Source organism: Sceloporus undulatus, chromosome 8, assembly GCF_019175285.1.
Source record: "Sceloporus undulatus isolate JIND9_A2432 ecotype Alabama chromosome 8, SceUnd_v1.1, whole genome shotgun sequence".
NCBI lineage: Eukaryota > Metazoa > Chordata > Lepidosauria > Squamata > Phrynosomatidae > Sceloporus > Sceloporus undulatus.
The window spans coordinates 21195523-21208856 of NC_056529.1; the positions used below are offsets into that span (position 1 = coordinate 21195523).

At 44.2% G+C, this 13334-nt stretch overlaps 1 protein-coding gene across 1 annotated transcript; it reads right to left on the reverse strand.

The window, feature by feature from the left end:
• Positions 1-1907: 1907 nt before the first annotated feature.
• On the reverse strand, positions 1908-8622 carry SNAI3 (snail family transcriptional repressor 3). The gene is made up of 3 exons (XM_042438167.1): positions 8494-8622; positions 4892-5515; positions 1908-2676 (listed from the first exon to the last, which is right to left on the reverse strand). Exons 1-3 carry the CDS (start codon positions 8576-8578, stop codon positions 2492-2494), a joined length of 894 nt encoding a protein of 297 aa, XP_042294101.1. The 5' UTR covers positions 8579-8622; the 3' UTR covers positions 1908-2491.
• Positions 8623-13334: the final 4712 nt, after the last annotated feature.

The window sequence follows — 13334 nt, forward strand, 5'->3', positions numbered from 1 at the left end:
ATCAGCTAGTATTAAATACGCCAGCAATTGGGGGGGAAACAAAATATGCTTTCTGTAGAAGACTAGTTTTATATATATATATAAAACAATACGCTGAGCTTAGATAAACTAACTATGAGGCTTAGAAATGATAAATTCATTAAGCTAGAAGTGGACGGGTCGGAAATAATAAAATACTGCAAGTTAAGATGGGGAGACTCCGCAACACAATCTTTAGATGACACTTAGATAAATAAACATACTGGGAAAGGGGCAACAGGTAGATAGATTAAAACAAATAAATGATATGATGGATATTTTTAAAAAATAGAGAGAATATTAGAAACAAGGAAGAAAAGAATGAATATATTAGTAATAAACTAGTTGAATGGAAAGAGGAAGTCGCTCTCATGTCTATGTTTGGTTTAATAGTCTAGATGTCATGTTGCATATGTTAGGTTATTGAATGTTTGGTTGTTATGTATAACTGTCCTAAATTGTATATGTTTAATAAGCTGCTCTGAGTCCCAGTTCTGGGAAATACTATACTATACTATACTATATAATATAATATAATATATAGTCAGCCCTCCTTATACACAGATTTTTTATCCATGGATTCAAGGATCCACAGATCGAGAATATTCCCCAAAAGTATAAATTCCAATTAGCAAACCTTGATTTTGCCATTTTATATAAGGGACACCATTTTATTATGCCATTGTATTTAATGGGACTTGAGCATCCACGGATATTGTTATGCATTGGGGGTCCTGGAACCAAACCCCAGCGGATAACAAGGCCCCACAGTAATATAATATAATATAATATAATATAATTAATATAATATAATATATGCCTTGCAAATGGCATCAAATTGTTATTCTCCTAACCTGGATGCCAATTTGCACCCAATTGCCCACCAGAACTGGAGAATTTGGACCCGTGTCTGCCATCCGAAGATGACCAACAAAAGGTGGAAAAATCAGGTCAAAGCCCTAAGACTTAGCAACCCTATTTCCAAGGCAATGTCCTCATTGGTTGGAGCAATTCCTTTTGGGGAAGCATTTCCAGATCAAGCACAGGGACATGAACAAAGCCATAAATACTATGGGGAGGCGGGGAAATCCATGGGATAAAAACCGTCGCAACAATGCCAAGGTGCCCACGCAGCAGGGGGTTTTGCGTACTTTCCAACGCAGAGCGGCCAAAGAAGAGTGGAAAAACTCATTCATTCATTCCATCCCAACTCTCCCTCCGTCTCCGGATCCAGGTCAACAGATTGGTTGTTGCCCGAATAGGACTTTCCCACCCTCCTTGGACACGACGCCCCTGTGTTATATTTATCATCCCTTTTCCATCTGCCACAAGACGAAGAAGGAAAACATTTGGGCTTATTTTAGACCCGGGTGGCATTTTTTCCTGCCCTGGCCTTCGCCGCAACAGGTGCAACGGCCGCATTTAGCTGCTCCGGGGCTCAAAATAGCACACAATTTACAATGCGGTTTACTTTGGGTACCTCTGGGTTGTATTTACGCAAGCGTCCAGGGAAGATGTCCCCAATGATAAATACGAATGTCACTTTGCGATGGTTATTCTGGTTGGCTGGGAACATTAATGTGGCACGGCCTCTCTATGCTCCAGAAGAGTTATTCTCACTGATGGGACACACTGTATTTATTTATTGAAATGTTAAATATTATCCTAACCTATGTCACTATGCATCACATGAGAAAAATCAAACTAAGTCCATTAAAACCAACCGAAGCCACAAAAATAATCTGAACAATTGTTCTTTATTTGGCATAACTGGCTTATGAGAGTGATTTGACTACGATTATGGAGACCAGGGTTCAAATCCCAAGTGGGTCAAGGAAACCCAATTGGGTCACACTCTCTCAGCCTCAGAGGATGGTAATAGCAAACATGCCAAGACAATGGCATCTTACGGTCACCAAAAGTCAATAAATGACCACAATCTCAGATCAGAAGAGGGGAATCCTTTAATGCCAAAAGGAAACAAGCGGAAGCAGAGCATGGATGGGCTTCCTTTGTTTTTTTCCACCCCAAACAATACTTTTGAATTGGAAGCAGAAAGCAAGAAAATTCCTCAATGTCCGAACAACCAGATAGTCCAAGGAAACGCTTTCGCTTGGGTACAAGGTGCACAGTTTTGGTGGATCATCGCATCCAGAATGCAAGATAGATAAAAGTTTTGGAGAAGAATTCAGCGCATGAGGATTTCAAAACCAACCAGCATCCCAGAATTGTAAAATTATTGCACAAAATAATTGGGCCGCAGAGCAATCTGTTTTCAGTTTGGGAAGGACTGAGCTCTTGGGACCGGTTAGGAAGTCAAGCGTTCTTTGGAATAAGGGGTCAGTCCATAGAGGTCCAATGTTTTTGCTCTAGGATGCCTTTCCAATCTTAGTGCTTTGTGGTGCATTTCTTCAGCCTTCCAAGTCTCTTTTCTTAGCCCTCCAAAACGGTTGCAGAGGATCGTAAAGCTGCATCAGGTCGCAGCAGGACAGCAGGACGCCTCTTCGTGCCGCAAGAGGAGAGACATCCGGGAAAAGGTCTTCAGACAGGAGTGGCATTGGTACTTCTTGACTTCGGAATGGGTCTGCAAATGGGCGCGGAGGTTGGAGCGGTCGGCGAAAGCGCGGTTGCAAAGGGAGCAGGCATAGGGCTTCTCTCCTGGGAAAAAAGAGGGAAAATTGTTGAGAAACTGACCAAGAGGCTAAGCCAAGGCTGACCAAGGCTGCTTCTATACACTGCAGAAATGAAGCAGTTTGACACCACTTTCACCGCCATGGCTCAATGCTCAAGGAATTGTAGTTTGTTGGGGCACCAGAGCAATCTGACTAAGGCTAAAATCTGACCATACAATCGGCCCTCCTTATCCACGGATTTTTTTATCCACAGATTCAAGCATCCATGGCTTGAAAAAAAGTATATATTCCAAACCTTGATTTTCCATTTTATATAAGGGACAGCATTTTGCTCTGCCATTATATTTAATGGGACTTGAGCATCCATGGATTTTGTTATCCAAGGAGAATCCTGGAACCAAACCCCAGTGGATAACAAGGGCCCACTGTACTACAGTTCCAAGAATTCTATAGCATTGAGCCATGATGGTTAAAATGGTGTCAAACTGGATTATTTCTGCCGTGTGGATGCAGCCTTGCACACACAGCAGCGGTTGCTAGCATCCATGTCAACGGGGTGATGAATTTTCTCCAGGTTCGTAGGCTGCTGTTGAAAGGATCTCCCAAGGTGCTGAACTATGCATTCCCCAAAAAGGTTCAGCCTTTTTGCAACCTTCTTTAAACCACAGACTAAAATCGGGAGCAGCTCCAGGTTGGTGAACATGGAATGAGAACATTCTGTACTGGACTGAATGGTTCCTCTATAAACTACTTATTTGGTTCTTCTGCAATTAATAAATACGGAAAATATTAAGGTGACATATCAAACAAAAAAAAATCTGAACAACACCAAGAAGCAAAGTAAACAAAAGTAGGAAAAATGTAGGCCATATGTTTTGTTTTTGTATGCATTGCGGTTTAAAATTTGTAAGCCAGCGTTGGGATAAAGGAGGATATGAATGAATGAATGAATGAATGAATGAGTGAGTGAGTGAGTGAGTGAGTGAATGAAATCCATTATTGTTGTTGTTCCTCTGCAATGAACATATATGGAAAATGTGAGGATGGCAGGCAGTGAGGGGCTCTTTATAAGCATAATAATGATAACAATGATAATAATAATAGGCCATCAAATTGTCCAAATGCCTCAATTTCTACATATCCATCTGCTCTTTTGATTCCAAATGTCAGCTTTTCAAAAAAAGGGCCAAGGACCATACATCCCATTCCTCATAGTTAAGTCTTTCACATTTTTCCAACTCATAATAGCATGGCTCTATAAATTGCAGGAATTCCCATCCAAGTCAAAGTTTAGTACTAGTTCTTTCCTAGGTGCATCTGCCTCTCCTTGGCCCAAGATCATTCCAATCTCTTTCATGCTTTCTCAATGAATTTGCTTTTATTAATGTTCCCAATTGATCCATCTCCATCTTTAAATATATATATATATATCCAAAAAGCCAACCATGAATCGGTGGAGTTTTGTTGTCCCTTTGTTTTTGGGCAAAGACCATCCTAACTGCTGATGCAAGGTATAAAATACACTTAATGTCTTTCTTACCTGTCTCTCCATCTATCATTTTCAGGAGATAAAATCCTGGTCACATCCAAATTTTAATATGAAATATCTCTTTTGTTGTATTATGTAGGACCAACCAGAATTTCTTCTGTTTGGGGACAAGTCCGTCACATACGGAAGAAGGTCCCTCTAGTTTCTCCACATTTCCAACATCTCCATGATTACCATATACTCGACTATAAGTCGACCTCATGTATAAGTCGAGGGCAGGTTTCGGAGCCAAAATTATCTATTTTGATAGGACCCATGGATAAGTCAAGGGTAAAATTTAGGGCCATGTAACAAAGGATGTAAAGGATGAAGCAAAGGAAAACAATGCCAAAGGACTTACAAAATTCCAGAAGGCATAACTGTTTGCGTTCATATTAAAAGCTGGATCGAAGAGAGAATAGAGGGACGTCAGTGCTTCCATGATAGATTAATCTCTTGCTTTTCCCCAGGAGATAGTTCCATTTTATATTTAAGAGTTAAAGTACAATACTTTCATTTACCCATGGATAAGTCAAGTCAGGTTTTTGGAGTCACTTTTTTTTTATTTCTAGACTTATACATGAATACATACAGTATATATTTTGGCTAATTTGGCTGGTAACACTCTCATTTTCTTCCCGCTTGAAGAGAGAAGCCATTTACACATCTGTTTCCCCATCCACCAAGCCCTTCCTCTGGAAACGTGGCCTACCTGTGTGCGTCCGGATGTGGCCCTGCAACAACCAGGGCCGGGAGAAGGCTTTGCCGCAGATTTTGCAAATGCAGGGCAGTGTGTGGGTACGGATGTGCATCTTCAGGGCACCTAAACTGGCATATTCCTTGTCACAGTACTTGCAGGTGAAATATTTCCTGGCCACCGCCTGCACCTTGCAGCGCTGCTGCCTGTGCCGCGACAGACCCGAAGCTGTGCCATAGGCCTTGCAGCAGTCCGAACATTCAAAGGGTCCCCGAGGTTCGGCGGCCATGCCTGGTTCCCCCAGCAATATACTCCCTTCTCCTTCTGCCAGGCTGCCCAGGTTGGGAGTCCTCCGGTGGGGCAGGCTGAACGGAGGAGGGAGGTTGAGGTTGTTCTGGTTGTCTCGGAGAGGGGTAGCCACAAAGCGGCTGCCTTCGGTGCCCTCCACGATGCCGACTTGGGGTCCTGAAATGGGTTCACTCTTGGTCTCAATGCTCTGAGGAAGAGGAGGAGAGAGGCAAGCGACGATGGAGCCGCGTTCCCATAGACTCTCGGCTTCGTAGGGTGCTGCCGCCGGGCATGCCAAGGTGTCCTGAATGAGGAGAGGGAATGCCACCTGCTTCCAGGATCCATTGGATTCTGAAAGGGAAACACATGCTCATTACAAGTCACAGCAATACTGACATTCAAGCCCCTCACCTCTCGGCACATTAAAGCTCCTCGCCTGCCCCAGAAAACCCCTGACCTTCCAAAAAGGATAGAAAATAAAAACATGACATGATGTCTTCCAACTCTCCCAGTTTGCCAAGGTGACTCAAAAGTTAACTCTCTGCCATCCCACTTTTTCAGCTGCTTGTGCCTTCCTCCCACTTTCCTTCCTAGCCCTTTGGCAATTGCTGCAAACTGGGTTCAAGGTGCAAAAAGTCATTTGCGCTCCATTAACTCAGCATTGAGGGAAAAGAAAGGAGGGTTTGGAGTCTTCCTTTTTCTAGGAGGCTCTGGCAAAAGCAAAAACTGCTGCAGCCTTTCCTGGCTTGTCTGCCCTTCCTCAATACCTTTTTGCCATCTCAACCCTTGTCTGCATGAGCCCCTTGCTTTCAAGTAAAATAAAAAACTTAGGTTAAGTTTAGAGGGTCCTTCATTGGGGCGCTATCCTACCAGCTTGGGAATGGCCAGGTTGGCTGGGGATTTTGGGAGCTGTAGTCCAAATGGGGACTCTCTCATTCTCTTGATGTAATTGTGTTTGGGTATTTGGTTTCGGACTTAAAAACTTCCTTCCACTATCACAAGTGGAGTTTCATCACATACTTCAGTGGCTTAAAATACTGTATCTAGTCTACTGTTTTGGGGATGTCCCTTTTGGATATCAACAATGCCAGACACTAAAAGGTTATTATTGTATCAGGCAGTGTTGCAGGTTGTTGTTGTTGTTGGGTTTTTTAAAATTAGGACCAACATGAAGCTCCAAGGATGGAGGCAAAATATGAGTATTGTCACATACACCCCGATAAAAATTTTGCCTCCCTCAAATGAAATTTCCCTCCGCAAAATTCTAGCATCGCAGTCACCTTTAAACTTCAGTTCAGCATTTTGAAATAGAGATTGGGCATCCAAAGAAAAGGAAGTCAGGCCAAGTTATCCATGGAATGCAAACACAGCAAATATGTGAGTTCTGAGTGCGAAGGAGCTTCTGCAATGCCAGACATTTGGGAACGGAAGGAAAATTTCGTTTGGAGGGATGAATTCTTGCTTGCAAATAGCTGCACCTCTGATTATGACACATCCAGAATGAAGCGAGAGGTTGGAAATAGATTTGCAGAACGGTTGCACCAAAGGGGAGTTGTGCATGTATACGTTATATTTTCTGGTGCAAGTTTTGAAAAGGTTTGTCCAGAACAGCCACAACGTCTAAGCGTTGCTTTGAAACAACAAGATGCCATTCCTTTCGCCAAGAGTCTTGCGCTCGCCCTCTTGAATAATGCAACTCAAGCAGGCCTCCCATGCAAGTGGCACTTGGCATTTTTAAAATAGCAGCATGCCACCACTCTTCTCTTTATATTCTTTACCAATGTAGAGAGGAAGGTTAAGTGGAAAACCCATCCTGGCACACAGGGGCCAATTTATCCAGGCCAAATTCAGCTTTCAGGAGCAATGGGTGCTCATAAACTGTGAGGGATACAAACAACCCTGACTACAAATTAGTGCAGGGGGGTATTACCTTTTTAGACTGCAACCCCCAGAATCCTGGTCATGCCATGAGAGTCTAGGAGTTATTTTCCCAAGCTAATCTACACTGCAGAATTAATGCAGTTTGACAAAGCCTTATCTGCCAAGGCTCCATGCTATGGGACACTGGCATTTGTGGCAAAGAGATTTTGTTGAACCCTTGAGACTCAAGTTGTGGCATAATCTGTCATGGACTGGATCTACTTCCTCAGATGCAAGTCTGCCAAAGTTTCTGCTACAACTTCTTTAGCTCATAGCCACATAGCTTACAACATGCGTTTTGGCTGGCCCAAAATGCTTTGTGGGTTTTGGATGTTGTTATTCTTTCTTGGCATAGTGGTTTGAGTGTTGGTCTCAAGACCAGGGTTCGAATCCCACCTCTGCCATGAAACCCACTGGGTGACCTTAGGTGAGTCACATACTCTCAGCCTCAGAGGAAAGCAATGACAAACCTCCTCTGAACAAAGCTTGCCAAGAAAACCGCAGGATAGGTTCATCTTAGGATCGCCATAAGTCAGAAATGACTTTAAGGCAGACAAGAACAACACAACAACTTCTTTAGTTCATAGAATATATCCAAGGATAGCCATGTTGCGACATGTCTTTTGCACATTTTAGTGGGCCCAAAATCCGTTGTGGATTTTGGATGTTGTTACTCTTTTGCCAGTGAGTCTCAAAGGTGCTACATACAAGATCTGAATCCTGGTTTTCCAGACCAACATGGCTAGGGCTCTGAATTCTAATTAAAAAGCAGTCATCACTAAAACAGATATAGAGTTAAAAATGTAATTAAGTTGTCCATAGAATGGGAAACCATTTAAAAGTGTCTCGGTGATCTTGGGCAAGACACATAGTCTCAGCCTCGGAGGGAAAGCAACGGCAAACCTCCTCTGAAGAAATCTTTCCAAGAAAAACTCATGATGATAGGTTCGCCAAAAGTTGGAAATGGCTTGAAAGCACACAACAACTACAAAGTCTTTTGCTCAGTGAGTTTCAAAATTGCTACAAGACCCTTTGGCCGAACTGATTTTCCAGACTAACACGGCTAGGTCTCTGAATTGTAATAAAAAGTGTTAATGGTAGAGTAAGTGCGGAAAAAAGCATAAGAAAGTGAGCCATTCACTAACTATCCGTAAGCCTCTCTGACAGCCTTTCTGGCTGAAGAGCAGAGTATACAGTCAATAAATAGAAGTAAAGGAGTAAGATATAGGAGACGAAAGAGAAGGAATACAGGAGGATCAAATGAGAGGAAGAAGAAGGTAGAGTAGGTAGGAAGAAAGTATGAAAGAGGGTTAAAGTAGCAAGGTATAGTAGGAGAAAGGGTAAGAGAAGGGGTAAAAGTGCACAGAGAAAGCCCTCCATCCAGGCAGCTCTCAGTCTCCTTTCCTTACCTTGGTGCTGGCTCTCCAGCTGGCCATAGTTGGGCACCCGGCGGGTGCTGGAGGAAGGCTTCTTGACCAAGAAGGAGCGAGGCATGGCAAGGAAGAAGAGCAGGAGAAGATGCAGCCCCAAAGGCAGGATCCAAGTCCCTCACCAGCTGGATGGGCAGCAGGTGGACTCCAGCCTAAAGCCAGGGGAGGCATTAGCATGGGCTGCCAGCCAAGCCAACCCCAGCCCAGGAGGGCTGGTCTGGGCAGCCTGCCTCCTCCTCCTCCTCCTCCTCCTGGGAGCTGGGTGCAGGTGCCCAGCCCAAAAGGAGGCCAAGGGGGAAGCCCACCAGGTGCCAGCAGTGCCTGGAAAAAGGAGGAGCAGGGCAGCCCTTGGCACCCTCCAGCCCAAGAATCCTAGAAGAGTTGGAAAGAATGGGAAAGAGTTGGAAGGGAACCACACACACACACATACAAGGGCCATCCAGTCTAACCCCCTTCAGCCATGCAGGAAGTCATAGCATCTATCTAGAACAGTTGGAAGGGAATTCCCCAAAGGTCATCCAGGCCAACCCCCTTCAGCCATGCAGGAAGAGATAGAATCTACCTAGAAGAGTTGGAAAGGAAGGGATCCCCAAAGGCCATCCAGTCCACCCCCTTCTGCCATGCAGGAAGACATTGACTCTATCCTCCAAGGGCCATCCAATCCAACTCCCTTCTGCCATGCAGGAAGGCACAGAATCTATATAGAAGAGTTGCAAGAGAAAAGATCCCCCAAGGGCCATCCAATCTAACCCCCTTCTGCCATGCAGGAAGACACAATTCATGCCTTCCTTGTGACAGATGCCCCTCCAGCCTCTGTTTAAAGACCTCCAAAGAAGGAGACTCTACCACTTTCCAAGGCATCTTATTCCACCGTCTAACAGATCTCACCTTCAGGAAGTCCCTCCTAAGGCTGAGCTGGAATCTCTTTTCCTGGAGATTGCATCCAATGTCCTGTTCTTGGGAGCAGCAGAAAACAAGCTGGCTCCATCCTCCATGTTTGTGATTGCTGCTGTTGTGTGCCTTCAGGTCCTTCCCAACTTCCAGCGATCCCAAGACAACCCAACCATGGGGTTTTCTGAGCAAGATTTGCCCAGAGGAAGTTTGCCCATTGCCTTCCTCTGAGGTGAGCAAGTAAGTCCCTTGCCTAGGGTTACCATGGTTTAGGATTAGAAGAGATTTGAAATCTGGTCTGTAAGAATCCTAGGCAACATTGAAACCATGGCACCATGCTGGTTCTCAATGTTATGTGCTTCCAGATTCACTCCAATTTACAGTGACCCTCTCTGACGGGTATTCTTAGCAAGAGGAGGTTTGCAACTGCCTTCCTCTAAGGCTGAGAGAGTGTGACTGGTCCAAGGTCCTCCACAATAGGATGCCATAGCTGAGTGGGGGATTCAAACCCTGGCCTTTGTCCTAGGGTTCATCTACATTATAGAAATAATCCAGGGTCACACAGTATATATGTGTGTGTGTGTGCATATATACATACATACACACACCCAACTCTCTTCCATGCCAGCATTCTCTGAAGATGCCAGCCACAGATGCCAGTGAAACATCAGGAATAAACTCTTCTAAGACACAGCCACATAGTCTGAAAAACCCACAGAAAGCTATAGAAATAACACAGTTTGACACCACTTCAACTGCCGTGTCTCCATCCCACAGGATGCTGGGATCGGCAGTTTGGCGAGGCACCAGCACTCTTGTCAAACTGCATGGTTTCTAGAATCTAGAAGATGCAGCCTAAGTCCAGATTAAACATCTGTTTAAGTTCCTGTAGTATAAAGTCAGCATGCAATAGTTCCTGGAACCCATATACCTTTTCTTCTATTTTCTCTGTTTCAGGTCTCTTGCCCCACCTGTCCTGGGATTATTTTGCTAATCCCCACTGAGTCAGATGGAGGTATTTTGCTTCTTCCAACCCATTGCCCTCTGTCACCTGCCTGGGTTGCTTCACTAGGAGATCTCAGGCGCTTAGGAGATATTTGCAAACTCCTTTGAAGCCAAGTAGAGGCCAGGAGATAAGCAATATCTAGGAGCAACCAATTCAAGGAACTTCCTCACCTTGCCATTGTTTGTCAGAGGGTCAGGTGAAACAGAAAATGCTGGAACCTTCCTCCATCCCTTTCCCCATCCCTGACCGCCTTCTGCAGCTGGTCATCAGAGAAGGGAAATTTAAAGTTTCCTAGGTCTTTGTAAGGGAACAAATATATTTAAATGTCAAAGCCAAGCCTGTCATTCCCTGAAGGTGCCTGTCACAGATGCTGGTGAAACGTCAGGAAGAAACTCTTCTAGGACACAGCCACATAGCCTGAAAAACCCACAAAAAACTATGGATGCCGGCCATGAAAGCCTTCGACTTCACAAGCCTGTCAGGGTTTAGCTTTAAATCAGCAGAGCAGCAGAAATGCATGTGCCTTTGACCAACTAGGCTTCCCTAAGAACTGAGACTGACTCCAAAAACAAGCACATTTGCAAATGGTTATTTGCTGTCAAGTCGGCTTATGGTGACCCTAAGAATGAGAGACCTCCAAGATCCCCGATCATCAATTATCCTATGTGAAATCAAAGGCTTTCATGGCTGGCATCCATAGTTTTTTGTGGTTTTTTCAGGCTCTGTGGCCATGTTCTGGAAGAGTTTATTCCTGACCTTTTGCCAGCATCAGATGCCAGCCAGAGATGCTGGTGAAATATCAGGAAGAAACTCTTCTGGCCACAGAGCCCAAAAAAACCCACAAAAAACTACAGTATCAGCTATCCTGTTCAGGTCTTGCAAACCTGCAAAAAAATTTTGTTTGCAAACTCAAAGCAGTCATGGCTTTCTTGATGGAGCCTATCCACTTGCAATTTAGTCTTCCTCTTTTCCTCCTGCCTTCATCTTATCAGGTATTATTGTCCTGTCCAGTGAGCCACATCATCTTGTGATAAGTCCAAAGTTTAACACACCAGGTACTATATCCATGAGGCCCAGGCTTCTGGCGCATCCAGATTTGGTGGCAGGGTGGGGTGTCTTGAACTATTTTCTCCCTTGACTCATTCTAAAATCAGTTAAATCCCAGGTAAATATTCTCCCACCTCACATCTTTTGAAAAGGGCATGGAGTTTTCCACTGCTTGGCTGACCTCTGTGCTACGTTTTAGAGCAGCAGACAGGAAATCTCAAGGCAAGAGAGGGAGAGATAGAGTTGAATGAAGCCGCAAAGCCCTCTGGCCTCCTATGGACACAGGTTGGGGGCTGAAGTGTTGACAGAAGCCCCGCTGGAGATAAGATGCTCCTGCGTCATCCTGGCATATATATATATATATTTATAAAAAGATGCAAGCTGGATACAGAGAGAAGAATGAAAACATTGGAGATTGAAGAAGGGATGGCGGTGTTGACTAAAGGCCCAGCTAAGGAGAGCTGGCAATGGGGAAAGAGATGAGGCAGTGGCATGTTTGGGGAAAGGGCTCCTTATCTGGCCTGGCACAGCCTTGAGCAGTCCAAGTCTTTCGGGTTTTCGGGATTCAGGGACGCTTGTGGTGAAGGAAAGTCAAAGCACCAGTCTTATTATTGGACTGCGAGAATAACAAACCAAAGGCTAAGTCTATCTAGCCCATATCCACCCACGAACATCATTCATTGTGACATTAAACCAAGTGGCCTTTCGCCTCTTTTACGTACACAGGTAGGGTCTCCCTTCACCGTTAACACTTGGAGTTTGCATTTTTAAAAGATTTTGGAACATTTGCACATACTTCACAAGATATCTTGGAGATGGAACCCAGGTCTAAAGACAAAATTCAGTTACGTTTCACAAATGCCTTATGTATATAGCACCATATTTTAAAAATAATTCTGTGTATGGAGCAAAGTTTGGTGGATTGAGCTGTCAGAAAGCAAAGGCTTCACTATTTCAGCCACCCGTGAAAAAATGTGTGGGTTTTGGAGTATTTTGGATTTCAGAATTCTGGATAAGAGAGACTCAGCCTGTATTAATTTCGTTTCTTTTCCATTCCACTGGTAGAAGCCAAGTAGGATAGGAGTCCAGGAGGTTTACAACGAATCCAAAGATCTTTAAAATCAGGCACCACTCATCTTAAACCTGTGGGAAATAGCAGTTGCAAAAATCCATTTAAAAACATGAAACATCCCCAAAGACTTCTGCTTGAATCTCTCTCTCACACATGTAGCTTCCTTCCTTCTTCCCTGGAAGAATGACCCCCGAGAGCCAGGTTACAGGGGAAGTGGGAGTAGTAAGGCTGGGAAACTAATGCAAGAGTTAAGTAACGTTGCATTCCATATTTTTGGGATAGGTTCCCAGTCATAGGCATGCAGATGACTTGGCCCAAAACAATTTATCAAGGAGGGTTATCAAAGAGGAAGAAATGTCAAAGACCACAAGTGAAACTGTGACTCCCCCTCGAGGTTAGTGTTGCGATTACAACACAGTATTTTGCACGGTACATCCATGCAAAAGGGAAAGATACTATAAAAGAGTGCCAGTCTGGACAACCATTTTTAAATAACTCCTAAACCACTGTTGCCTTTTTGCTTTCAAGTCAACCCTGACTTATGGCAAGTCTATCCTAAGGTTTTCTTGGCAGGATTTATTTAGAGGAGGTTTGCCATTCCCTTCCTCAGAGACTGATAGAGTCTGACTTGCCCAAAGGAACTTGATGGGTTTCCATGGTTGAGCAAGGATTTGAACTCTGGTTCCTGGAATACTAGACCAACACATAGTTATGACACCACATTGGCTTCTATGTGGTCCTTATTGACCACACAGATGCATAGATCCCACTGACAGATTTATACCGAGAACATATTTGGGTTGA